General features: G+C 36.7%; 1 protein-coding gene across 4 annotated transcripts in view; it reads right to left on the bottom strand.

Annotated features, from left to right (window-relative positions):
- PATJ (PATJ crumbs cell polarity complex component) overlaps nucleotides 1-27025 on the bottom strand; it is a 296757-nt gene that overhangs the window by 89635 nt on the left and 180097 nt on the right. For all 4 annotated transcript variants that reach the window (XM_033115510.1, XM_033115513.1, XM_033115512.1 and 1 more), the window contains exons 29-30: nucleotides 17871-17962; nucleotides 288-360 (exon numbers count right to left, since the gene is read on the bottom strand). In XM_033115510.1, the coding sequence (XP_032971401.1) occupies nucleotides 288-360; nucleotides 17871-17962 (165 nt within the window). The remainder of the gene's footprint in view (nucleotides 1-287; nucleotides 361-17870; nucleotides 17963-27025) is intronic.

Genomic DNA, 27025 nt, shown 5'->3' with positions numbered 1-27025 from the left:
CAGATGGAAGACAAATAAATACTGTATTAATAAGGAAAAAAAACCCCAAGACTTTGAGGAAGGTAATACTCATATGGTTAAGTTCTAATGTGTTTGTTTAACATTGTTTTATATTACTTTATAATCATACCTCCAATGCTTTGTATTTTAACTAGGGAATGCCCTACTTAATACATTCTATGAGTGTGGAATACAGCATACTGAAAATCAAAACTGTCAGGTTTGGAAAACATGATCACAACAAATCCATCGAATATATTCACTATAACTAATTAGAGCCATCTTACCTCAATAAAAGACGGAGAACTTGATGGTAATGGAAAGGGAGTAACGGCCATCTGATTGACTGCGTCTTCATTTCTGTGGATATTAAAATAGGCAGAATCAGTACACATTAAATGCTAAGTTCCTGGCTCAAATTATAATCATTACTTCAGTTGAAAATGCATGCACAGCACTATAGAATAAAAAAAAATATAAAGATATACCAGTTTCAAGCATGCAAAACCATTAGGCACAAAAAGAGATGTATTACTCTAGGGAAACTAAGATACAATTATTAGTGACAAAGAATAATGATGCTAGGAGATGGCCAAATCCCGCTTAGTAAGTCAGGTGCTACAGAGGATAATTTTGGAAAGGCATCAACTCTTTCAACACTGAGGAATATAAATTTTTCAAATGGGTGTGTGTAACCTCTAGGCCTCACTAATGTCTAGAGCATTTTGTTCTTTGAACTGGAAAGGTTCCCAGCCTCCTCACTTGGCTTCTAATTTTGTTCTGCCAAATGAAGGATGATGGGATGTATACGCCAGTCCTCACGGGGGTGGACTCCGGAAGGGGGAGTGATGAATGGGGAGAGCGGAGATCCAGACAGACAATGCTTTGTGGGTTAGCCTGATTCTACTCCTCATCATCCTAATGGAACCAGAGGAGGTGGGAGCTGAAACTTCATCACCAGGGTGACAGGCAGAGAGCACATTCTAGAGTAGCTGTTTTGATTATTTGAGCTTATTTCCATTATGTTACTAGCAAATGGTAGACAGTGGTTCTGCTGGAGATTTACCCTTTACTCCTCATTCATGATGCACAACCAATATAATTATCTCAAGATTTATGTTAAGTTTGACTTTGAAGTTTCACAAAAGAAACCAAGGAAACACAAAAAAATACTTCTTACTAGTGTGTAAAAAGCTAAGAGTATTCACAGATCTCTTAATATGACCAGTATATATAGGACAGCCACTACCAGACTTAGGAGGGCACTCAAAATTCCACCCCATTTTATTTTTTACTTCTCATCAATTGGAAAAAGACCCATTGGTCTACATCATCCCTCTTTTGGGGCTTTAATCGTATCACTGCCTTACCTGAAATGTGTTTTTTTTAAATTAAATTTATATCCCACCCATCCTTCTCCTCCAGTGTGAGTTCAATAACTTCAACTAGGTGAATTATTCCCTTAAGTCCAAAGACTACCTATATATTAACATCTTCCAAATTCACATAGTTAGCCCACCAGAGTTATTATGGTTTTAAAACATGTATCTGATTATATTTCAGTTCCCTGTTTAAAATCTTCCTATGGCTTCCTACTGCAGTTAGGATCAAGTCCAAAATTGTTAGGGAGGCTTCAAGGCCTTGAGCAGTCTGGCCCCAGGCCCCATCTCTGGCCTCCTCGTCTCTCTTTTCCTTGCTCACTTTGCTCCAGTCCAGCTACACAGGCTTTCTTTCCATTTCTCAGCCTCCCACAGGGCCTTCTCTCATCCTACTCTCTTCTGCTCTCCACGCCTGTTGCCCAAATCCTTTGTCTGATTTATTCCTATTTCTCCTTGATAGCTCACCATAAATGTCACTTCCTGAAACAAGCCTTCCAAGACCTCCACTACATATGCTTATAGCAAGCACCCTATGCAATGATCATAGATCTGTTTCTTTCATAATTTACCTAACTGCTTTGTATGAACATTTGCTTCAAATCTGTCTTCCCCTCAGATGGTGAGCACTCCAAGGATAAGACTCATTGTCCTTCCAACTCTCTATTATATCATCTTGGGCAAACACAGTGCCTGGAAAATAGTTTATACTTAACATGACTAGTTTTGAAAAATGTAATGATCACTCATTTCAATAAGGAGTTTTAGTTCTAGCACTACCACTAACTAATTATAGGATTTGGGGGAAATAACTTCGAAGAGAATCAGTTTCTTGATCTCTTCAGTAAGTAGGTTGAACTGTTCAAATCTTAAGCTGATATAAATTCTTATGGAATGAGGCAGAATATAAACAAAAAGATGAAGCCTAGGTGCCATTTCTCAAGGAACCTTCTCAGATCCTTGGATTATCTAGCACACCAGCCAAACCAAAGCAAAGGGGAGAAAAAAACTAAAAGTATAAAGTGACACAGAGCGTGAAGAATGTATGTTTTTTTATTTTCCCGACATCATTATGGATGCCTTGAGCATGTACTATGTTAAGAGATGGCTATTGTTTCTTGAGGGAGTACAATCCATTCCTTAGCAGTTTGCTCATACAGAGAAGGAGTAGTCAGTTACTCTTGAGGAAGTAATAGCCTTTTCCCAGTGGTAATTCCTTTCCTGTTCAGTTTTCCCCATTGAATAACACAATAGAGCTCAGCTCTAGTTTAGAGCTGAAAGCCAACACGACATATTGGTCTGCTCAAGGTTCAGAGCCCATGGGGCAGAGTGTATTTGGCAGTAATTAAGCAGATGGCTTTCCATATCTCTTTCAAAGGTTAGCAGCATTAAAAACATGGCTGCACATAAATTCTTATTGAGAATCATGATTAACTGGACTTAGCTAGCTCAAATCAGTCACATTATCCCTTCATAATTTAAAGATTTTACCCAAATTAGGATGACTTTAATGGCCTTTAAAATCCATATTAATTTTTTTTAAACCTTACAGAATAGAAAACCTACAACTACTCTCAGTGAAGAGAAGAAAGCTGCTATAAGAAGTTACAGTTCATAATCTTTTACAATCCACTTATTAGTGAGTGTTCACGTACCTCAGCATCAAACAAGTGGAGACCTGACGTGGCAGCAATTTTAAAAAGAAAGAAGTAGGAAGAGGGAGACCAAAGGAGAGAAGGCAGTTAGCCTGAATGACTGCTGGGGACCCTCTGACTCCTCATATTCTATGATTCTCGTAAGGAATGAAATCTATTTTCTTTATAATTAACTTTTCCTTTTCAGTATAACTAACAAGTTTTTTAGGCCCCTGTGCCCCATACAGGACACAACCAGGAATTGTAATTGCTTGTTGGTGTTTTTATAATTATCTTGAACAGCTGTTGGGAGAGAGATAATGGAGTTCTACCATGGATCACAGTGAGAACAGTTTTTCAGATTAAGAAACCCTATAAGTATGTGTTCTTAATCACTGTACTTGCTGCGCTCTATTAAAATGATTTGTGCTGTTGTTTCTCCCTCTCTAAACCCAGGGATGGGATTTTATTTCTTTGTGTCCCCAGCTAGTAGCAGGGTACCTGACAGACACAAGATGTGCTATAAATGTCTGTTGAATGAAAGTGATCTGAACAAGGAAAGGAAAAGATATGAAAGCAGAACGATCAAAACTATGCCCTGGGCTTTCCAAGCTGCTCGAACCAGTTAATGACAATGCGCTACCTGCAGTCACCCAGTTGTTAGTACTTAACCACATTAATGGACCGTTCTTGGGGTGTCTGCCCAGATCACAGTGATCCCCTGAATGGACTACAGTAGCAATGTCTACAGTGTATAACACTAACAGCCTGACTCAACCTCAGTGGATGTAGGAGACAGACACCTGTCTCAGTTTGGGTCAATAGATTCTCTCTACCAGGGACTCTGAGTGTAAAACAGACACACAGAGATGAGGAGTATCTAGATGAGTGGTATCTAGTTAATACCAACGGAAATGTTCAGGGATAAACAGGGGTTCAGGACTCCCTTCTGCTGACATCTCTAGTCACCCTGGTTCCTTCTTTTCAGATTCTTAGTTGGATGGCTCCTTCTTAGGAGTCCGTGAGGCATCCCTGTTTCTTACAATCCATTCTCCTTCTAATTTAAGCTGGCTAGAATTTACTTTAATTGGTTGAAACTTAACAATACAGCTCTTATTTTTATTTTGGATATACATATTTGTTTACATTTTTAACAAATATTTATAGTGTGGATACAAGATGAATAAAACGTGATTCTTGTCCTTAATGACACTAGCAATTAGAGAGGAATATAGCTGAGTAAACAGACAATTACAACAGTGGAATTACTGTCCAGGGACGATCAGTTTAGTTTTTCTCCAAAAGGATGCTAGGAACACTCCCAATTCAGTTTCTTGTTCGTAGAATACATTTATATTCATGACAAACATACATTCTGGATTCTGCTTTCAATTCTGTTTTGCTATAATAATACATTCATCTTTGTAAAAATCATGCAACTTGTGTTAGGCAGAATTCTAAGAAGGTACCCAAGATTCCAGTCTCCCGGGTGTACAGATTGTAAACAGGATGAATTTCACGTCCATGCTTAGGGTTTATTATACAGCACAGCTGACTAAGATAAAGGGAGATTATCAAGTTGGGTTTGACCAAATCACATGGGCCCTTTTAAATCTGGAGATTTGACTTCTCAGAGACACGGTGTCCTGATGTCTTAAATTAGTAGGCTGACATACATGAATTCTAAGGAATGCCTGGAGGTCAGAGATAGGAAGTCATCTATTAGAAGCACCATTGCTGGCTTGAGGATGGGAAGGACCTTGTGGCAAATAATGTGAATGGTCTCCAGGAGCTGAGAGAAGTCCCCATCTAAGAACCAGCAAGAAAATAGAGACTTCAACAAGAATGAGCCTTGAAGTGGATCTTCTTCCAAGGATCCAGACAAGAACTCAGCCTGGCCAACCCCTCGATTTCTGCTGTGTGAGGTTGTGAGTAGAGAAGCCTTATGCCAACTCATAGAACTATGAGCTAATAAATCGGTGTTTTAAATCATTAAATTTGTGGTAGTTTGTTATACAGCAAGAGACAACTAATACACAAAACGTTTTGGTTTGGAAAACACGGTCACTAGAAACGTAACATTTGCATTCTTACCATGTGCCACTGTTCTAAATGTCTTTCACATATTAATTCATTTAACAACTCTGTGTGGTAAGTACAATTATTTTCTTCAACACAGAGATTAAGCAACCTGACCAAAGTCACAAGCTAATAAACAGCAGAGCTGATATGGAAATTCGGCAGTCTGGTTTCAAAACCTACTCTTTTAACTACTATATACTATACTACAGTGTTTCTCACTTTAATAGCTTGTCTCAGAGCCATAAACATCTTTTTCTCTTATATATCCAAGGTAATGTTCCCAGACTCCCTTTGGGGAAAAGTTCTACTAGGTCACAATTTACTCTTAAAGCTATTTCTTAATTTTGCTTAAGATAAAGATGCATGCAAGGTTCTAATCCTGCTCACTCTAATTCGATAAACTTTTCATACTTAAGTTCTGAGTGTCATAACTACATTACCCATTACTTATAATGATTATAAAAGACTTCAAAATATCCATTGTGTTCAGTAGCTCAGGTAGATTGGCAAATAACACAGTGAAAGGTAATTCCCTCAGTTCTCTTCTGTGATAGCTATTAGAGCGGTTCATAAACCCTCTAGAAATCCTTTTCTTCCCCTTTAACGTTCAGCCTGTACTTGACTGACAACATTTCTTTTCTCTGCCTTGGTGATCACTGAAACACATGATGAGTGGAACCTCTGTTACCTGGGTACCTGAATGACCACGGGAGCAAGACCCTTTGTCAAGTGCTCATGAACATGTAACATGAGAAGGAAAGAAATCTTCATTGTTTTAAGCCACTGAGATTTGGGGCTGTTAGTAACAAAAGCTTAACTGAGTCTATCCTGACTCAAACATGCTCTAGATAAGTTTATTCTATAATGACTTTTTAAAAAAGTGATGCTTATACCTTATTCAGAATGGCTAAAAACTGGAAACAACCTAAATGTCCACCTACAGGAGAATGGATTAACAAATTGTGGTACAGTCATAGGCTGGGGGATGGGTGAGAAAGGTGAAGGGATTAGGTAGTTACAAACTGGTAGTTACAAAATAGTCACAGGGATGTGAAGTACAGTACGGGGAACACAGTCTCAATAAGACTTTAAAAACTACGTGTAGTGTCAGATGAGTTCTAAACTTACTGGGGGATCACTTAATAACACATAAATGTGTAGATTGGAATATTACTTAATAATTAAGGAATAAAACTATTGGTACAGATAACAACATGGATAAATCTCAAAAAATTATGTACAATGAAAGAAATCACACAAAAGAATAAATACAGTTTGATTTTATTTACATGAAGTTCAAGAATAGTGAAAACTAATCTATGGTGACAGAAATCAGGAAGTGTTTGCTCTGGAGGAAGGGACTGACTGGACAGGAGCATCAGCAATCTTTCTGAATATGAATGCTCCATATTTTTGTTTTAGGAGATGGTCACACAGGTGATGTTTTGTATTATCAAAACTTAACAAACTGAACACTTAAAATCTATTGCACTGAGTATAAATGATTAAAACTAAAATGAAAAATATTTAACTAAATTCATGATTATATATGGTGTAAGACAAATAAGTTCTTTTCCGGTAAGAAATTTGGCCAAAAAGCAGACCTAGATAAAAATACAGTTCTATCTATAGTTCTATCAGCAAGATGTAAGCCAGATATTAAACAACTTTTTATAACCTTGGTTTCTTAATCTAAAAAAATTGGATAATGCCTTCTAATATTATAGAATTGTTGTGTGATAATATACCTGTCAGAGCACTAAAGCACAATAACAATAGTTAACATTTAGTTTTTTATGGTTTTATGATGTTTAGATGCTTAAATTTCCAGATGCTAAGTCTTTGGTTACTGTTAATTCATTCAACCATGGATCCTTATATACAAAGCAATCATCAAGTCTAATATTTTCATTCTAAAGACTTCATCCTTTCTTGTTTTTTCTTCTAGTCCCATGGTCCCCATCCTAATTCATGTACTTTTCATGTTGCCTAGACTATGACAACAGTGTCCCTACTGGTTCCCTTGTTCTGCTTTCTCTGTGTCTCAATCCATTCAAATCATTCCCCTCTCAACTGTGAACCACTTGGCTGCACTCCTAGCAACCAAGCCTGAAAATGTAATCTCAATAATCCAACATCATAGAGTTCTTTCTATTGGTGCTTGTTTTGTCTGACATATAGTTACTTATTTGCATGTTTTGGAGAACTTCTTAACTCTATGGTCTTCTATAGCATCTGACACACGGCAGATACTCAATAAATGCTTGATTTAAATTTGTTCATGCAGTTTGGACTAAGTTTTTTTCCTATGTAAGTCTCCCCAGGTAGACTTGCTGTACCCACTTCTCTAACAGTAATCTCTCTTTTCTCTGAAATTCTAAATTTATATGGCTTTTCTCAGTGATTTCATTTTATTCTTCTAAGAATATTTTCCTGCATTCTTAAAATCACACGCATGTCACCTAAAGGGATTTGTTGATAAAACTCTGTATATTTATTCCTTACCCATCACAATTGTAACCATAATTCAAATTGTAATAAGAGATTTCATTAACATGTTATTTGAAAGATCAGATCCAACAACAATTGACGAATTTCTTAGGATAAATATGGGATACTCTCTCCAACATAAACTCTGAAAGAACACTACAAATTGTAGTCAAAGGAAAGATTAATGGGCTACAAGGAGAACATACTTATCCTTCAGGAAAGCACAAGGAGCCCACGACAACAATTTTTGAAGGAGGAAGAACAAAGAAATCTGATATAATGGACGGTGTGTGTGTATGTATGTGTTTGTAGAATGCCATAACTTTTCCTTTATAAGCGACTGAGTTATCTCCAAGGAGGATTTCTACTTCTTTGAAAAGTAAAAGTGTGTTCCATCATAAAATCCATAAAGAATCTCAAAGGATATCAAATAGGTAAAATAATCTTGAAAAAGAAGAACAAGTTGGAAGTCTCACTCTTCCTGATTTCAAAATTCATTACAGAGCTGTAGTAACCAAAACAATGTGGTACTGGCATAAGGACAGACTATAGACCAAAGGAAGATAACAGAGAGCCCTGAAATAACCTTCACATATGTGATCAAATGGTTTTCAACAAGAGTGCCAAGACCATTCAATGGGGGAAAGGATAATCTTTTCAACAAACGGTGCTGGGAAAACTGGATAATCCTATGCAAAAGAATGATGTTGGATCCTTCCCTTACACTACATACAAAAATTAACTAAAAATGGATCAAAGACCTAAATGTAAAAGCTAAAGCTATAAAACTCTTAGAAGAAAACAAGGGAAAAGCTTCATTACATGGGATTTGGCAATGATTTCTTGGATATGACATTGAAAGCACAAGGAACAATAAAAAATAGATAAATTGGTCTACATCAAAATTAAAAACTTCCGTGCTCCAAAGGATAAAATTAATAGAGTAAAAAGGTAACCTATGGAATGGGAAGAAAAGTACTTGCAAATCATATAACTGATCGGGGGTTAACATGTAGAATATTAAAGAATTCCTACAATCCAACACCAAAACAAACGACCTGATTGAAAATTAGGCAAAGGACTTGAAAAGACATTTCTCCAAAGAAGATATACAAATGGCCAATAAGAACATGAAAAGGTGCTCAACATTACGAATCCTCAGAGAAATGCAAATTAAAACCACAATGAGATACCACTTCACACCCATTAGGATGGCTACTATCAAAAAAGAAACAAAAAAACCCAAAAACCCCAGAAAATAACAAGTGTTGGTGAGGTTGTGGAGAAACTGGAACCCTTTTCCACTGTTGGTAGTAATGTAATATGGTGCAGCTGTTATGGAAAACAGTGTGACGGTTTCTCAAAATATTAAAAACAGAATTACCATATGATTCAGCAATTCCACTTCTGAGAATATATCCCAAAGAATTGAGAGTAGGCCCTCAAAGAGACATTTGTATACTCATGTTCATAAGCATTATTCATAATAGTCAAAAGACAGAGGGAACCCAAGTCTTCCATGACAGATGAATGGATAACCAAATGTGGTATAGACATACAACAGACTACTATTCAGCCTTATAAGGGAAGGAAATGCTGACACATGCCACAACATGAACCTTGAAAACATGGTAAGTGCAATAAGCCAGTAACAAAAGGTCAAATGCTGTATGATTCCACTCTTATCAGGTATATAGTATAGTTAAATTCAGAGACAGAAAGTAGAATGGTAGTTGCCAGGAGCCGGCGGGAGGGGAAAATGGGGAGTTCATTTTTAATGGGTAGTTTCAGTTTTGCAAAATGTAAAGAATTCTGTAGATGGATGGTGGTAATGGCTGCACAACAATGTGAATATACTTGATGCCACTGAACTGTAAACTTAAAATGGTTAAGATGGTAGATTTTATGTTATGCATATTTCACCACAATTGAAAAAAAACTAAGCAAGCAAGACAAAAAACTTCATGTGTAATGAGAACATGTTTGAATTCTTTAAAATATCACTTAAAAGTCTTCAGGACTGCTCTGGCCTGCCACTTTGAAATTCACTTTCGTGAAACCCATAGGATCTTATTTTAGGCCATCAGAATAGCATTACATCAAAAACAAAAGTTTTGTGCCTGAATTCAGTCTGGATGGCTGAGTAGGTGGATTTAATTTCTTTGCGACCTGTCCTAAAATGATTACAACTACAATCTAGTGCCAAGCACATAACTGAGGTGTCCACACACAAACATCGAATAAATGAGGAACACATGAACACAACTAAACAGGCCTACATGTTATTTTCTGATTATTTTAAATATAGTGATGTGAGATACGTGAGGACAGAAAAGAAAACCAACTCTACATTTGCTATATTAATTGAAATGTGACAATGAATTAACGTTCAGCCAGGAAATCTCCATGTAAATGAACCAAAAGTAACATATAAAACAAAGCAAATCATTATATCTCCGTGGGAGCAAAACTTTTTCCTGAAAAGATTCCAGAAGATATTTCTCACTACATGAATAGACTTTCATAGTTTCCAATTTCCAATTGGAAGAAACCACCGAAATAGGTGAATATGCTGAATCTGAAATAAATGTCCAGTGAGAGTGGAATTAGAACTCTATTTACACTTGACATTCCAAACAATGTCAATCACTAGTGAGGACTGCTGGGAGTAACTCAGCATCCAGACCCACATTTAACAAATATGGCTCCAGGCAAGTTCTAAATAATCGCCAGTTGTGCAGAGGAAAAAGTTGCTCATAAAATATTTGGCAGTGCAGACTGCTGACAGGGTTCATGTGGGGAGTTTAGGACTGGCTGGGATGGATGACTAGACTAATAAGTTTCTCAAAGTGATTCTTTCTAAAAGGTAGTGAAGTAGATATCCTATGCCATTCCCCTCTTAATCCTGGCTGGCAAGTCCAAACATTCAGATATCCAGCCCTCACCATGAGTCCATGTGCTGGGAAAGGGAAAGGTGACACGCCCACCCCCACCCCCACCCCCAGGTGTAAATGCCTGCCTGACTCCCCAGAGATAATCATAGTCATGTCACTTCAAGAGCCAGTGAATGGTTTGGCAATGGAATCGGGTCACACTGGAGATCCTCAGCAGAGACTTGTTTAGGGTCTTGTGCTCTGCTAAACAAGTTTGAAGGATAAAAGTTTCTCGGAATCAAGGCTAAAAGCCTACATGTGATAAGAAAATGTACAGAGGGAACCAAATACCTCACTCTGGTTGCTCATGATTTGTTCAGATAGCGCTACTTTTATCACTCTTCCCATTCATTAGGATTCTTTGGCAGCAAGCAACAGAAATGAATTCAGGTCAACTTAAGCAAAAGGGAATGTATTAGGGGGACACTGGGGTCTCACAAAACACAGGCAGGTTATGTGATCAGACTTGGAACAGACAGGAACTAAGAGACGTCCAGAGGATAAGGAAGTAGGAAGCAGGATGATATTATAGCAGCAACCACTGATTAAGGTCCTGTGGCTCCAGGAATAAATGTCATTCACATAAAATCACTCACATTACTTGTTTTCTCTTCTAAACCTCAGGTATCATTCCCATGCTTAGGCCACATGACCACCCAATGGCCACATCTCGGCAATGAGAATGAGCTGGCTTCTTCAGCTTCCACAGAGGGAGACAGGCATCTAGATTTACTGTTCTTACTAGTCCACCATACTGCATACATTAGTTTGTGTCTGTGTGTTTGGGGGTGAGGGGGTCTACCACAAGAAACAGGAATTCTACAGGGAAGGGAATATTAATACTGACCAGCAAAAAGAAGAGACAAAAAATGCCCACATCATCCCTGTGGCCATCACAATTAGGTGTCTCTGAGTGCCACAAGAAGTGAAACAAATACAGTTATAATTCCTACAATCGGGTACCACGTTAAGGAATGGGAGTAGCAATGAAAAAAATTACCAGTTCTATCCTTGAAATAATAAAAGTGATTTTCAAAGATATTTTACAAGTCATACGAAGAAGATGGGCTTGTGGTTTGGTAGCATCTCTTTACCTACTTCACTGAATTCACCTAATTCATGAATGGCTCTAAAATTTTTGGTCATTTCAGACTACCTAACTATAACCACCCTCAAAAGAGGAAAATCTATGGCTGCTATGGATATTCAAAAGAGAATATGCCATGGGCTTTCAAGTTGATTCCAGAAATGTATGACTCAGTGGAGTCAGAACTAGATTAAATGTACAGCACCTCAAGGTTACCATAGTATGTCAAAAGGAACAATGATTCTGACTTGGATGTATAAATTCTAATGTCTTTGACAAAAGAGCAAAACATAAAATACTCCAACTCCACCTTGTTCTTTAACTAAAAGGCTTACAAATTCTACTTATGAATATAAAATAAATAATGGAAATTGTTATTTAGAATGGATAGTACAGGAAACAAGTACTGAAGAAATTAAGCAATAGTCAGCATTTCACTTGAGAGACTTATCTGGGTCTACCATATTGTACGTCTAAACAGAGGAACAGAAGAGCCTTGAAATTGCAGGAGTGTGTCTCTACTTCCTTCCTCCCTGCAACACCTAATAATGTTCAGCGCTAATGACAGGTTTCTTCCTCAAAACTTCTTGTCATAAATCCCATGAAAGATATTTGATTGTGCACGTGAAAAGGGTCGTTGCATTCTTAAATGTTTCATGAGAGTGAGAAAGATGGTTCCTTACAGTATTCAAAACAAACGACGTACCCAACTGTACTCACCCAATGGTACTTTCTAAAGAAGGATTGCTTTTCTCCTAGAAGTAAATGTTCAGGTATTCTGGCTATAATGTCCTATTCTGAAAACCTATGGGTTTCTGTACATACTGGAACTTTGCTTAGTTATCCTTCAGGTCTGAGCTTAAGCATCTTTCTCTGTGACACCTTCCCTTAGGCTCCAAAGACTAGGTTAGGTTTGTCTCCTATATGTCCCTATAGTATCATAGCACTCACAGCATTGAATGAGGTACCAGATTGTTTACTTTCTGCCTCTTTTTTTCACGGCAGAGATTGTGTCACTGACGCCATAGCACGAGCACAAGCAGGCACTCATCAAATGCTTGTTGAATAAATGCATGAATATTTCTTTATGAAAGTAAAACTCATGATTAGGCCCACCATCTTTTCCCCTTGTATTTATCAAACCTAGGTATAAAGAATCAGGAACACAATGAGACCTTTTAAAACAAGGATTCAATTTGCTTTTTCAGATGGACTTGCCCTAGCGAGGAGTCACATTCACATTAATTTCAAGTCAATACCACCTCTTCGGGATATGGCCAGAGGATAACAGGCCACACCATATTTTTAATTACAAAAACAAGACATATGTTCAATCGATACAGTAAGGTGGATCCCATGGTGAGTCCACTTTTACTCAGTAGGGCTTGACAGCAAGCACTAAATCTTTCCAAGCGTTTCAGTTTCATTTGGCCTTCTTTAGCCCCAGGAGTTTTTACACAGTACATATTTTCCACATGTAATTAAGTAATGGAGAGTGAGTTGTTACACATGACATTTAATTTTCGATAGTGGGGGAAGGTATGACAAGAGCTGATCATTAATCTCCTTGGATTCCTGCACTGCCAAATATAGCAATTCCTTCTTCATCGTATTAATATAGCTCTCCTACTGTACTCAAATTGGAGTGATTGTGTAGAGGGATAACATTGTATAGGAAAACCCACAGAAATCAATATGTGGTGCACAGTAAAAACCCAGGTCGTAATATATCTCTGGATGATCCAGAGTTGAATAACTTAGTATATCGAAGTCCACATGTGACTTAGGGCACAATTACACGATTACAGGATTGTCGAAAGTCTAATGATGTGAAAAAAGGGAGGCAGTGGTTATGTAAGTCATGTATACATAGCAGCAACTTACTTATTTTCACTAATACTCACAGATCCTTTGTGAATGATAGAGATCAATTAGTATATGAATAAATACAAGTGTTAAAAAGAATATGACAAGCACATGATTACACAAATGTACGCCACTATAAACTAAAGGCCCTAGTTAATTAAAATGTTGCTTGCAGTATATTTTAACTGCTTTCTGTAATTACTGCTGATCATACTTCCAAATCTGTGGCCAGTTCCCATTTTTATCTCAATTGTCAATAAATCCAAAAAGGAGTTGTTAAGGTATAAAAATCAAAAATTTCTATATAATGGAAATGCACAGAGAATCAATAATTTCAACTGAGGAAGAAATTGTTGCCAAACACAAGCACGAACTGTAAAGAAATACAATTTGCAAAAACCAGTTTTTAAAGTAAAGTTATATAACACAACACAAGTTATACAACTTAAGAGAAAAGTATGTGTATAATTGCATCTGTTGTGCCGAGATAATTTAAATGATAACTTCCTGAAACTTGATAACAAATCAATATTTAATTACTTCAGGATTTGCTTCCAAAAAGGGAAAATTAGGGTTCTTGTAACAATAGTCTGAAAAAGGTAACACATAGGCAGAGATTGAAAGATATACCTAAATGAGTAATGAACTAGACAATCAGCCTGAAGGAGACAGGATGGTATGTTGGATAGCACCTAAAAGGCACCTGTTACCACACACGAATAGGACACCATTCTACCACTGTGCCTCTATTGGTGATGTACAGAGCTGATGAGCAATATTTTCTTTTTTGATTTCATTAAGTGCTTTAAATTGTGACACTATTTGCTATTACTTACCTCAGTAAAATCTATTATAACATATTTAATTGGCTGGAGATTAATTTATGTTAACTGGATTTCTCTTTATATGTTCCTCAATTAAACAGTGTTCTACTCTTTGTTAGAATACTGGGTAACCATTTAAAAAGAAGAAGAAGGAGGAGGAGGAGGAAGAGGAGGAAGTGGAGGAAGAGGAGGAGGCGGAGGAGGAGGAGAGAAGGAGAAGCTGACAGAAGACTAAAAGAGATGTATTAGGGACGTTGTACCCATGTTTTATTCTAACATTTACCAGAAATGGTTTTATATAATGCCTGTAGCTATCTCTCCCAGTGCTTAATCATTATGATGTTAATTAAAACATTCTTAAACTGTGAATCTGCTTCACTTTAAAAAATATTCAAGATTCTGGAATTAGACAAAGCATACATGAAGGAGTATATAACAACAGGTCTTATATAATATAAGACCGGGTCTTACATTAATTTTTGCTACAAAAGACGCATTAGAGTTGATAGTCCAGCTAGGTCTTATTTTCGGGGAAACATGGTAAATCTTTTTCCTCCTTTCCTTCTCCAAGACATTTTTTTTCTTTTACTTCCTTCCACCCCCTCCCCCCCTTTTTCTGCCATCATTGTCATCATTGTCATCATCATCTCTATAGCAATGAACATTGTTGAGTCCATATTGCCAGGCAACATATTAAATGTATTAATACATTAGACAATTAAGAGATAGCTATAGCATCCTCATTTTATAGATCAGGAAACTGACTAGGCTCACATACCTAAATATTAAGCCCAGTTTCAAACCTATCAAGGTGAATTCAGGATTTCCTCTTTTAATCACTTAACAGCCTTATAGTTCAGTCTTGCTTTAGAAAAGAATTTGGGCCAGCCTGGTGGCTCAGGTGGTTGGAGCGCCAAGCTCCTAATGCTGCCAAGGTCGCTGGTTCGATTCCCACATGGGCCAGGGAGCTGCCCTCCACAGCTAAGACTGTGAACAACAACTCTCCCTGGAGCTAGACTGCCAGGCACAAGGCTCATAATACCAGCATGGGCTAGGAAGCTGTGTCCTACACAACTAGACTGAGAAACAACAGCTTGAACTGGCGTGGGGTGGGGGTGGGGGGAGGCAGAAGAAGGGGAAGAAAAAAAAGAATTCATCACTTTAGGTAATAAGAGTTCTCAGTAAGATGAATAGTTCCTTCCCTTACGGAAACTGAAGCATTAATTGATAAAAGATTGGCACACAGATTATCAGATCTATCTACTGAATCAAACAAAAGGTTATCAACAATGCATACTTATCTCTTGATTAAATTTAAGCTCATTTTTCTTTATACGGTCTAAAAGTGTATATGACAACAGATTGTTTAGAATTATGACTACATCTGTTTTCTCCCTATTTAAGAAGATATAGAAAATCTTAACTTAGATTATTTGAGAAAGTAGTGAGGAAAGGGACTTACGAGTAATTTTGTAAATTAATGAGTTATATATCAATAAGTACTTTCAAATCCACAAAATAAGTCAAACTAACTTACTATGATTATTACCTTTGGAGAATAAGTAATCTAGAATTGCTTAGTAAGAGCTGAAAAAATTTTATTCAGTAAAGCTTTCTGAACGCCTACTGTGTGCCAGGTATTATAATTTAATGACCATGCAAGAAATGTTAATAATTAGAGAACATATTTGTATGTACATTGATACTTCTAAATTGCTTAAAATCACTTCCAGCAAATAAGTATTCAGCAGCATCCACAATTATGATTACATCATTAATTTACTGAACAAATTCTTTCCTTGATTCTGATCCCTTCTGAACAATCAAAATTAAAATCATCAGACATTAAATTAATGGGGCTTTATTACTATTATTAAAATTCTACTCAGCTTTCTCTGTTGTATTCTAAGGAAATTCCAGTCATTTAATCTTTCCTTCTCGAAGGAAGAGTGTTCTATTTCCCAACTACTTAATTGGATTAAATGATTTCCTTTGGATCCTATTCAATTTTTTTACTTTCCTTAAAATGGAATGACTCAGTATGGGTAACAAAGGCTCACAAATGCTAAACAGGTAACAGTAACCTTAATAACAGCACTTGCAGCATTCGCCACCACGTGCTGAGCACGTACGTATGTGCTTTGAGTGCTATACAAGTCTTTGAGTGCTATACAAGTCTTTGAGTGCTATACAAGTCTTCTCATGTAACCTTCACACAACTTTACACAAAGTTTTCACGCCTAAATGGCTTGAACTGTTTGCTTGTATGGACTTCCCTTGATGGATATCTTACAGTCGTGAGTGGCTCACCTTTCCTCAAGTCTCTTTACGTTTTCATCATCTAAGTCTAATTTTGTAAGCTCTGGTAACAGGAAGGGCAAAGAAACCCAAAAAAGATATTGGTGCCTAACAGAGGACGTCAAGTTGAGTAAGACAGAGAAGGTTGTCTTAACACACAAAGACATACAAGAAGGAGGAAGGTTTCTACCTCTGGAAACAAGAGTAAAAAACTGGAAGGCCAGGGAATGCTACTGAGTGGAGAAAAGGTCACCAGCGGAGGATTTCTTTAGGAGCAAAGCAGCAATATCCCGAGGCTGAAGTGCTGGCATGGGAAGGAATACTTCAATCAGGTACATTAGTGCCCACAGCTGGGAATAAAACTACCCATTAATCTCAGGGGTATCCTGAGAATCCATAAGTCCTACTGATATGTAGCTAAATGAGAAGGGGAATAGCAACAATAACCACTGTTATAAAATACCAGCTAACACTCTTTCAACCTTTACTCTATGCTAGACACTGTACCGAACACTTCAAATTTTTGAAATATCACAGTGAGGTAGGTGCTTTATTATCCCCATTTTACAAATGATAACTGAGGCACAGGAGGGAAAGAAACAGAGCAACAGTTGACATACAAGTTTAGTAACGTCACCTAAAAATAATTCAGATTTACCTGTCGTTTCAGTCCAATAACAGGAAATCAAACCTCATTCCACTGCTGATGAAGCAATGATGGCTACCACCAGTGCGGACCCCCAGTTCTGATTCACTTATGCCAAAAGAGCTCAGTCAGCCAGGAGTGAGGCACAGGTCAGTTTAAGCCCAAACACACCGCATGACTCTAGACAGCAGAGCTCCTGTCTCCTCCCCTCTGGATTTCTCACCAGCACTCTTCACATGAAGCTCCTAAAATTTTCCTGTGTTCTGTTTTCCTGCCTATTCTTTGGCGAAGACATTAATGAATCAACAAACGTACTAAATGATGGTGATAGAGAAGAAGCTAGAAGGCTCTATTATATTTATCGGAGGATAATCAGATCCAGGAAGGGGGGAATTTTTAAAAATTGAAAAATGAGTACAAGCCTCAACTACCAATGCTATCATGTGAAACATAAATAACAAGAAAGCCTCAAAATCAAAACAATCTATACTTAAAGTGACAGTTACAAAAGGAAAACGGATGTGTAGAATATAGTGATTTTGTTAGACAAACCAAAGATAAAATAGTTTTACATAAATAATAACATCTTCAGAAGAGACCTTAGATTTTAGAAAACCATGTGTATCTATCTTACCTGATGAAAACCAGCTTGACCTTTGACGGTGCAGTCTTAATAATGGCAGATGCATTTTGGTGACTTCTTCCATACAAGATCTGATTGTTTATCTGTTTGAGAAAAAAATAAAATGCACTTGTAAAAATGCAATATGTGTATTTTGTATAAATATACATGTTTATATTTATATATGTGCACAAGTATATATGTATATACTTGGAGTTAAACAATGAAGTCCATTTTTAAGTGGCTACATGTGGGACTCTTTAAGGCTAAAAATCTTAATATTCTCTGTAGTATGGATTCAAACACTAATTCTAAACAGCTATTAAAATCTCTTAAGTTCAGTTTTGAATGCACTTAATAAAAAACACACAGCCCTTGACCCTTTTGCAAACCTTGAAGAGAGAAGTAGTTGAATTAAAAGTAGATGAAAAAAATTTATGATATATATTTCATTTCCTACAGCTTTTCCAGATTCTTAAAAAAATGTAGAAAACAGACCAAACTGTGGTATTTACCAGGACTCTGGAGGGCCCATTAAACATGATTCTGTAAACATGTCAAAGTTATTAGATAGTATAAAATTTGTTATTCCAGAGGAGGTAAAACTTATATCCCTGTTTTAAGTTAAATTTTAGATCAACTGCACAGAAACATTTTACTGTACATAATCAATAAGCCATCTGCTCTTATCCAAGATGGGGTGGGATTTTTAACTTGATCGAATTCACCTAAATATGATCTAAAAACATTCATATTCTAAATATTTTCACTCCATATTTTCCCACTGGTAAACTATGATGATAGTTATAATCAATCTTTTATTTTATTTCATCAATTAATAATAGCTCCCGCAGTTTTGGCTTTTGTGCTCTTCTCTATTTAATAAGTAGTTAATGATCTATACCATACTGTCCCTATTTAATTGAGACCTTGATAATTTCTACTATTTAAGGGATGTGTAGCACACTATATAAGGGATAGTAAAAAGGAATTTATACTTCTTGTATTAGCATCTAATTTGTCTGTCCTTGGTATTTCTGAAATTTGTCATTTGAAGACACTCCTGGAAAAGATATCATTTTGTTACAAGTTACAATGAGAAAGTGTATGGAAAAGAACACTTCAAAGTATGATATTAAAATATAATATTTTTAACTGTCAAAAATGAAGCTCATCCATCACCTCGAAGTGGTAGAGCTGGTATTCACATCAAAGGCTGATGCAAAGACTAAACTCCAACTCCCTTCCCACTATGCCTCTCATCCTATCAGCTTTCGTTCTTCACCAAGATAATCAATCTCCCAGAAATCTGTTGATCTCCACAATGTCATTTCTCTGGGCCTCAGTTTCCTCTTCTTTAAAAGGAACCTAAGGACCTATTTCATAAAACTATTGCGAGAATTAAATGAGATAATGCCTTTAAATAGTATTTATAGTAATCCTGATACTCAAACAATTTTTAAATTTTTATGTATTCAAAACTACTATGTTTTCTGTTAAGGTGGCTGCCTTTTTAATATAATGTATTTAAAAATGTGCCCACACTCTGCATGATACTACACTGATGGATATGTGCCATTCTACATTTGTCCAAACCTACAGAATGTACAAGAGTAAGAATAAACCCTAACGTAAACTATAAACTTTGGGTGATTACATGTGTCAAAATGCAGATTCATCAGTTGCAACAAAGGCACCACTCTGGTGGGGGACAGTGATAATGGGGGAGGCTGTGCATGTGTGGGGATGGAGGTATATGGGAAAACTCTGTTGCTCTAAAAAAAATAAAATTTTTTTTTTAAGTGTTATTTCCTCCTAATACTTTCATGGTTTTATTTATTCCTTAAAAAATTTTTTTCTTATATTTATATCTTCTTACCTAATTTAATTATAAGGAATATGGTCAAATAAGTCATGTAATCATTAAGAATAAAGTGAAAAAAACATACTTAGTGATACAGGAAATGTCCAAAATGTATTAAGTGTCAAAATCTAGTTACACAATAGTATGGCTAGTATGATCGTTTTGCTTGCTAACCAAATTTTTCAATCTCTTTAATTTACAATGACCTACAAATAAGGATCTTTAAATCACAATTTTAAAATGAGACCATGTGCGGAATATGCGTGATTCAATGCCTGGCATTCAGGTAATTATTTGGGAATGTCTTCCCCTCTGTGCCTGGCCTCTGCTTTTAGAAAGTCTTTCTAAACCTCCACCTAGCAAACCTTCCAGTCTTTGAATTTTATGGCAGTAGGTTTAAAAAACATTTGTCTTATTGCACTTACACCCCACCTGATGTGGTAAAGTCGATTCTGGTTAGGTGGTGAGCATCAGGTAGGCACACGACATTTATTGAACTGAGTTACATTCCCTGAGGGCAGGAACCAGTGCCCCCCTCTTGGTGTTCCCCAGCTTGTCATGCATGGCTTGCACACAGTGGTGCTCAATGAAGACGTACTGAATGACTCACAGAGCCCAGAATGGAACGGCACTCCCATTAATCAACTGCTAGTACACCTTCTCTGAGGTGGGCTCCAGCTTTCAACGTGATTGAGGTTTAAAAAAATGTTTTTTTTTTGACTAGCAAAGTCTGGAGCATATAAAAAACTTGAGCTGTTTCATGTGTATGGACATGTCTGCTTTTTAGCTGTGATCCTCTATTTGATCAAATAGAATACATGGTATTATTATTTTAAGAGAGAAAAATATGACAACCCAAAGGAAGAAAGCAGGTCGTTAATTTTAATTTACCTAAGAGTAAATCTAAAGTTAATGTCTTTCATGGTGCGGTTTCTGAATATTCAGAGGCTCTGGCAGTTGAAGGGCCAAGCATCTTGCTTGCCGCTGATGTTTCTATCCGTGCCAACGACTGTGGTGTTTACTGCTGAGGCAGCTGTTCCCTGCCGATGCTCAGAGGCCCCTGGAGAACACTCTGCTATTCCGTGAAAAACTGGGCACAGAACAAGAACCTCAAGATAGAGTGAAGCCTGATATAACTGGATTAAATCTAAAAGGAAAATGCAGATCTCTGGATCAAAAAATCTAAGACAAAGCCTCTTTTCTGGCCCCAGAAAGGACACATTAGTAGCCTTTGAGTGTTAGGAGAGGAAGATTTCTTCTGTATTTTCTCAGATCTTATTTAATATAAAACAATTTCGCTATTTAAGGAAAAGGTATATAGCTTCCAACTACAAAAGCAGTTTTTATATTTCTTTATCACTAAAGGAATCACACTCCAGAGGAAATTCAGTAAGGAGGTAGAAAGAATATCATGCATTTTATGCATACATTTTAGACTGTCACTATTCCTTAAACAGATGTAGGCCATCTTCTAAGTATAGCATAGGCCAAAAAGAAAGCGTTCCACACCTCCTGGAAGTCTTTCATGTTAATTCTAATCAGTCATAGCTACCATTAATGAGTGCTCCCTCTGTGCCAAACACTATGCTAAACTCTTTATGCACAGTATCTCATTTAAATCTCAGAACAACTGGGATATTATGTCCTGTGACCAGATGATGAAAGTGGAACTCTAAGAGCTTGCGTAATTTGCCCAAGGTGACTTAGCTATTAGTTTAAAAGCTTACAGACCTAAGGCACACTTAGTGGTCACATCCTCTACAGAGTACACATAAAAATCAGATGATTTCTAAAGGTCATCTTTAGAAAGATATCTATTAAATATTCTCTGAGCAAGAACACAAGGATGCTAGCTAGTCACAACCTTAGTACTTGGAGTGTTGAGAGACAGAGGTGAAAGTCAAGCATTTCACCCCCACACACAGAGGAAATGCCTGATTATTGACTGTTAGGCTTTTAAAGTCCCAAATGCAATATGGAGCCCCGTGTGACTATACCTTTCAAAAAAAAAGAAAAAAAGAGGAAAACAGAAAACAAAATAAAGCAAGAAAAAAAGAAAAAGAGAAACAAAACAAGACTGCACTTTTCTCTTTCTGCAAACAAACCACACCCTGAACAATAATATACACTTATTACACTTTTTTCCATTGTACAAATACATAGATTGAAAAATATATTTTTTTTTTTTGACCCAAGCCAAAGGAAAACAAATCTATTTATTATCTTAAAATGTGAGATCTACACCGCTTCCATTCAAGGGTAACCATATGTCCTAATTAGCCTGAAATAGTCCCATTTATGCATGTTGTTCCAATTATTAATAGTGCTCCGTCTCAAAAGTAAACCAGTGTGGATGATAAATTATATCTTTATCCCACTTTCATCAAGCCATGACTATGGAAAGTGTATTTTATGCCATTCCGCCTCGATTTCCATATCACTAAATGAGAAAACCAGGCCAGACGGTGAGGGGTGGGGGGTTCGTGGTGGGAGGGGGTGTTTAGTACAGACGTTAGGGATCTTCGCCAGCACACAAACACTTCTCTTTGCAAGGGATGGTCCTTCGGACCTTCCCATCACAAATACCATCCATAATGGTGGGCCTTCACATTTGTATTGCTAGTCATGCCACTCAAGGCAGTAGATGGGGGACATATGACGCCAGCTGGGACAATTAAGACTCTCTCTTTTGGGGGGATGTTTAATTGGGGCTGAGACTCAGGTAACGATTCTCTACATCTTCTCCAAGTTCTACGCCATGGCGACATTCTGCCACGTGGATGAAGGGGCAGGAAAAGCCATCACTTCCTGAGTCCCCATGTATCCTGACCTTCAGGTTCCAAGAGGGTCATCCATACCATTACAATCAATTCTCCGTTTTGGTTCAATTACATTGAACTAATTTCTGTTCTCTGCCACTGAAAAGTCTCCATGAACACAGTATCTGAAGACCCCTCGAATTCTAAATATTAATTTATACATCCAAGTGACATACTTCTCTCTATCTCCTCGTCTCATGCTCTCCCAGGCATGCAGTAAGTTACCTTAGCATTCAAAAGGGAAGAAAAAGACAAAGAAGCAAAGGCGCTCTCTATGTGCTTGACCCCCAATTCTGGTTTTCTTATCTGTGTTTGGCTTCCTCTTCCGATTACTGACAAAAAGGGCCTTTTCAGATCCTCTACATAGACAGTAACTTCTATCTCAGCTCCGCAATCCCTGGTACCCAAAAGACACCGATATTTACCACGGGTAAGTTAGCTCATCTTTTTGAAGTTCTGAATTTCCAGTTCAATGAACTGTTATTCAGGAGCAAATTATAGCAGCTCTAGATACTGAAGACAATAGCCCCAAATGAGAAATATTTGTATTTGTAAATTCTAAGTCATACTATAATGGGTTTTCATTGTGATTCATTTTCTCCTTATGGGTTGGTTTTGGCTACTGTAGTCAAACACACACACACACACACACACACAAAAACCCGATTTGAGGTAAACTATCTATATTCAGGTACCAGAGAGGGGATACTTAATTGCAATATTTTACAGTTTGTAGAGGAAGTAGAATTAAGGTTAATCCAGCAAAGATTCACCAAAAGTAAATGGATGGAAATCCTTTTGTTATACTACATAAACTTTCACTTTAGAGGTCTTTAATGAGATTGGTTTTAATAAAATTAATTATTCAAATATATCATAAAGAGATAGGTGTTCAACTGTTCTTAATTTTCCATAGTTCAACTGAATAAATTTATGCTGGAGAGCAGCTCAATGAGATCTATTCAAAAATCTACCAAATTGAAAGTAAAAGTTAATTAACTTAAGCTCATATTAGAAATATTAATTATACAAAAATTAAATGTTATTTCAAGCAACAGATTTGCCTGAGGTTTCAATATCAAGTAATAATATATTATATTCAACAATACCCCGTCTTCCCATGCTTTTATTAAAGTAGAAGGATTTATTATGAACAGTAATAATTATTATTAAAGAACTGAGTTGGAATTCACATAACTGGAATTGCTGACAATGAAATCTGAGAGCTCTTCTCCCTATTTCACTTTCAAATATGTTTTAAAATTTACATTTCAAGATATCAGTTAGAATCTATAGGTTAACTTTTTTCTATGGTAAACTTTTATTGAGTATAACACATGCAGAAAAAAATGAACAAATCATAAGTGTTTATAACTTGATGAATCTTCTTATAGGTTAAGCTTTAATCTAACAATTCCATTTCTAAGAATTTATCCTAAAATGATTAAAAACCTCGGAGTCAACCCTTTTGTTCACTGAAACACTATTTACAATAGTCAAGATACAGAAGCAACCCAAATGTCCATCAACAGAAGACTGGATAAAGAAGAGGTGGTACGTACATAAAATGGAATATTACTCAGCCATAAAAAGAATAAAATCTTACCATTTGCAACATGGATGGACCTAGAGGGTATTATGCTAAGTGAAATAAGTCAGACAGAGAAAGACAAATACCATATGTGCTCACTTATTTGTGGAATCTAAAGAACAAAATAAATGAACAACAACAGAAAACCTGGGTGTCAAAATGTCTATTGCAGCTATACATATAACAGAAAAAAATGGAAATACTATGCATTCGTCAACAAAAGATTTATTGTATTTGCCATCATACATCAATAAATGGAAAATTGTGCCATTAAAAGGAGGTGAATGAATGAGGATGATATAGCTCTAGATCCACTGCCATGAAAATGTAACAGCATTGAGTGAAAAAAGTGACAAAATATAAAGTAGTCTACTCATCACATTATTTTCATTTATGTAAAAATTTCTGCCTGAGTCTAAAGAAAGCTCTGTGAGTATCTCTACTAAGTGCCAAAAATGATGGTAGCTCTGGTGGGATTTAAGGTAATTTCCAGTTTGTTTTTCTATATCAATATTATAACTACTTGTAATAATACCATTTAATGCTAACGACATACAAGGCTCACATATCACACATGCACATACACACACAAATACATCATTTCACTTAAGTCTCACACAAATTAGTAGAGGAATGCATTATTACCTCATTATACGGATGGAGAAATTGAGGCTTAGTAAGTTTAGGGAATTTGACCAATATAACATATTTAGAGCCAGTATTTATAGCCAAATCTGTTTGAGTCCAAAAGCATTTCTAGTTAATAACTAGAAAACATTCCTAAGGGTATTTATCTGGAGTGGGAATAAAAAGCCATAGGATAAGTAACGTGTTTTTAATCCAATGGAATTTTAAATCCAACTAACAGGGCCTCACAAAATAGAAACCAGACCAAGAAGTATTCCAATAAAAGTATAACAGATATGTGTTATATCCATTATTTATTCTCTTATTCAACAGCCATGATACAAGTGATAGAGATATAGGCACCTTCATCACCATAGCTACCATGTATGTTTTAGATACCAGATTCTCTAAAAGTCTCTTTGTAGGAATTACTTCATTCAGTCAGATCTAGTCCCTGCCCTCAAGCAGCTGATACTCTAATAAGTGACACAGTCTTGGGAACAAATCATTACACTGCCATATGATGGATGCAGGCATAAAGCAAGTGATTGTCTCTTCTTGGAGATGGATGGGTTGGTCTTGAGGAGTTCACAGAAGCTTAGCAGGCACAGGGGGAAGTGAGTAGCAGGAAAGGCACCAGGACTGGGGAAAAGCATATCAAAAGAGATGCAGGTATTATACAGGTCTCCTTCCAGGAACTACAAGTATTTCAGTATAGCTTTCAGGGAATGGTGGTGGTTGGGAGGTTAGGGAAGCAGACTAACAGAGAATACAAGTAACAGGTCGTCTTCAAAGAAGACCTCGTGTACTTGTTGAATATTTTCCCTTTCCAAAAATCTTGGGCACCAGTCCCCATGAAGAATGATTATCACTTTCCAAACTACTGGGAGAACTGAAGGGAAGAAAGGAATACCAAGGCCAGGGATGACATACTGGGAAGATGACTAAAACTAACATGAAATTTTACTTGAATGAAAACATATTTCTGAATGAATTGCCATGTTAATTTTTTCTCCAAAAGGACAAAATAATATACATCAAGCTCCAATATCTTAATACTTTGGGCAAAGGACAGGTTTTAAGGACTTAGTTTAATAAATGCAGTGTTAAAATGAGGTCTTCAGCAACTTCAATTTAATCTATTTTTTGTACAGTACAATGTTCCCAAAGGAACACATTCATCTAAAAGGCTTAACCATGAGAGATTTATTTTCTCTCAAACAAAACTAATTAAATTAAAATACTTTCTAAAGGCAAAGTGATAGTAATACGTAGCTCACATCTTTCTAAATTTGATATAGTGAGAAAATAGTAAGATACTCCTTTGAATCCTAAATGCTGACAATTTTGGAAAATACTGACTTCAAGGAAGTGAGCAGAGAAATATGTTTATGTGTTGCTCTGATTTTCAGTGTTTCTGTGGAAGTTGGTTCAATTGCTATAGGTTGGTTCTTTGACCAGGTTGGTTCATTGACCAGTGTCTGATGATAATTTCCTATTACCTGCAGGGCACAGGAAGGAATAAGTAACTGGAGGCAGAAGTATAATCTATTTCTTAACAATTCATTAATATTGCAGGGGAATCATGTTTTCCTAGGAAGCTGAGGCATTACAGCTTAATTCTATTAATGGTATTGTTAGTTACATAAATAAATAGAACTCAGATGACCTGACCTAGAATTCCTTTTTCTAAGAACATCAGCGCATGCTATGAGTTAAGACATTCCCCAAATTAGTAATGCCCAGCTTAATGTTTACTTCTTTCATAGGAACAATCTGATTAGAGCTCTACTCCAATTCCCTCCGTTACTGGAAGTTTTTTCTCTTGCCTTCAAGATATTTTCCTTGCTGCTTCTACAGACATAGGTACAAACCCAATCAATCAATCATTAAAGGACTGTATCAAAATCCTTAACTCTCCTCCCTCCAACACCAGTTTCTTTCTTTTTCTTTTTTTAACATTTATCTTGTCCGTGAATCAGTCCTATAGAGGCATCATATACATTTGGTAACTTTTAAAGCATAACTCACATAGACTCTAACACTGCCATACTTCTCAGCAGGATAGGTAGGTTGAATAGCTGCTCCTATACTTTTGTAATGAGGACACTGAGACTCACACACACAGTCACTTGCATAAGGGTTCTATATAAGGTAGTGGCAGAGTCAGAATCCAAACTCAAGTCTCCCGATCCCAAAGCTTCTTTCTAGTAGGTATGGAACCTCTGAAATGGGTGACACATATGTTCAACTTGATGCCACAGGA

Source organism: Rhinolophus ferrumequinum, chromosome 9, assembly GCF_004115265.2.
Source record: "Rhinolophus ferrumequinum isolate MPI-CBG mRhiFer1 chromosome 9, mRhiFer1_v1.p, whole genome shotgun sequence".
In the NCBI taxonomy this organism is placed as follows: Eukaryota; Metazoa; Chordata; class Mammalia; order Chiroptera; family Rhinolophidae; genus Rhinolophus; species Rhinolophus ferrumequinum.
Note: the sequence above shows the minus strand (reverse complement) of the source record. Positions and strands in the feature narration are given on the sequence as shown.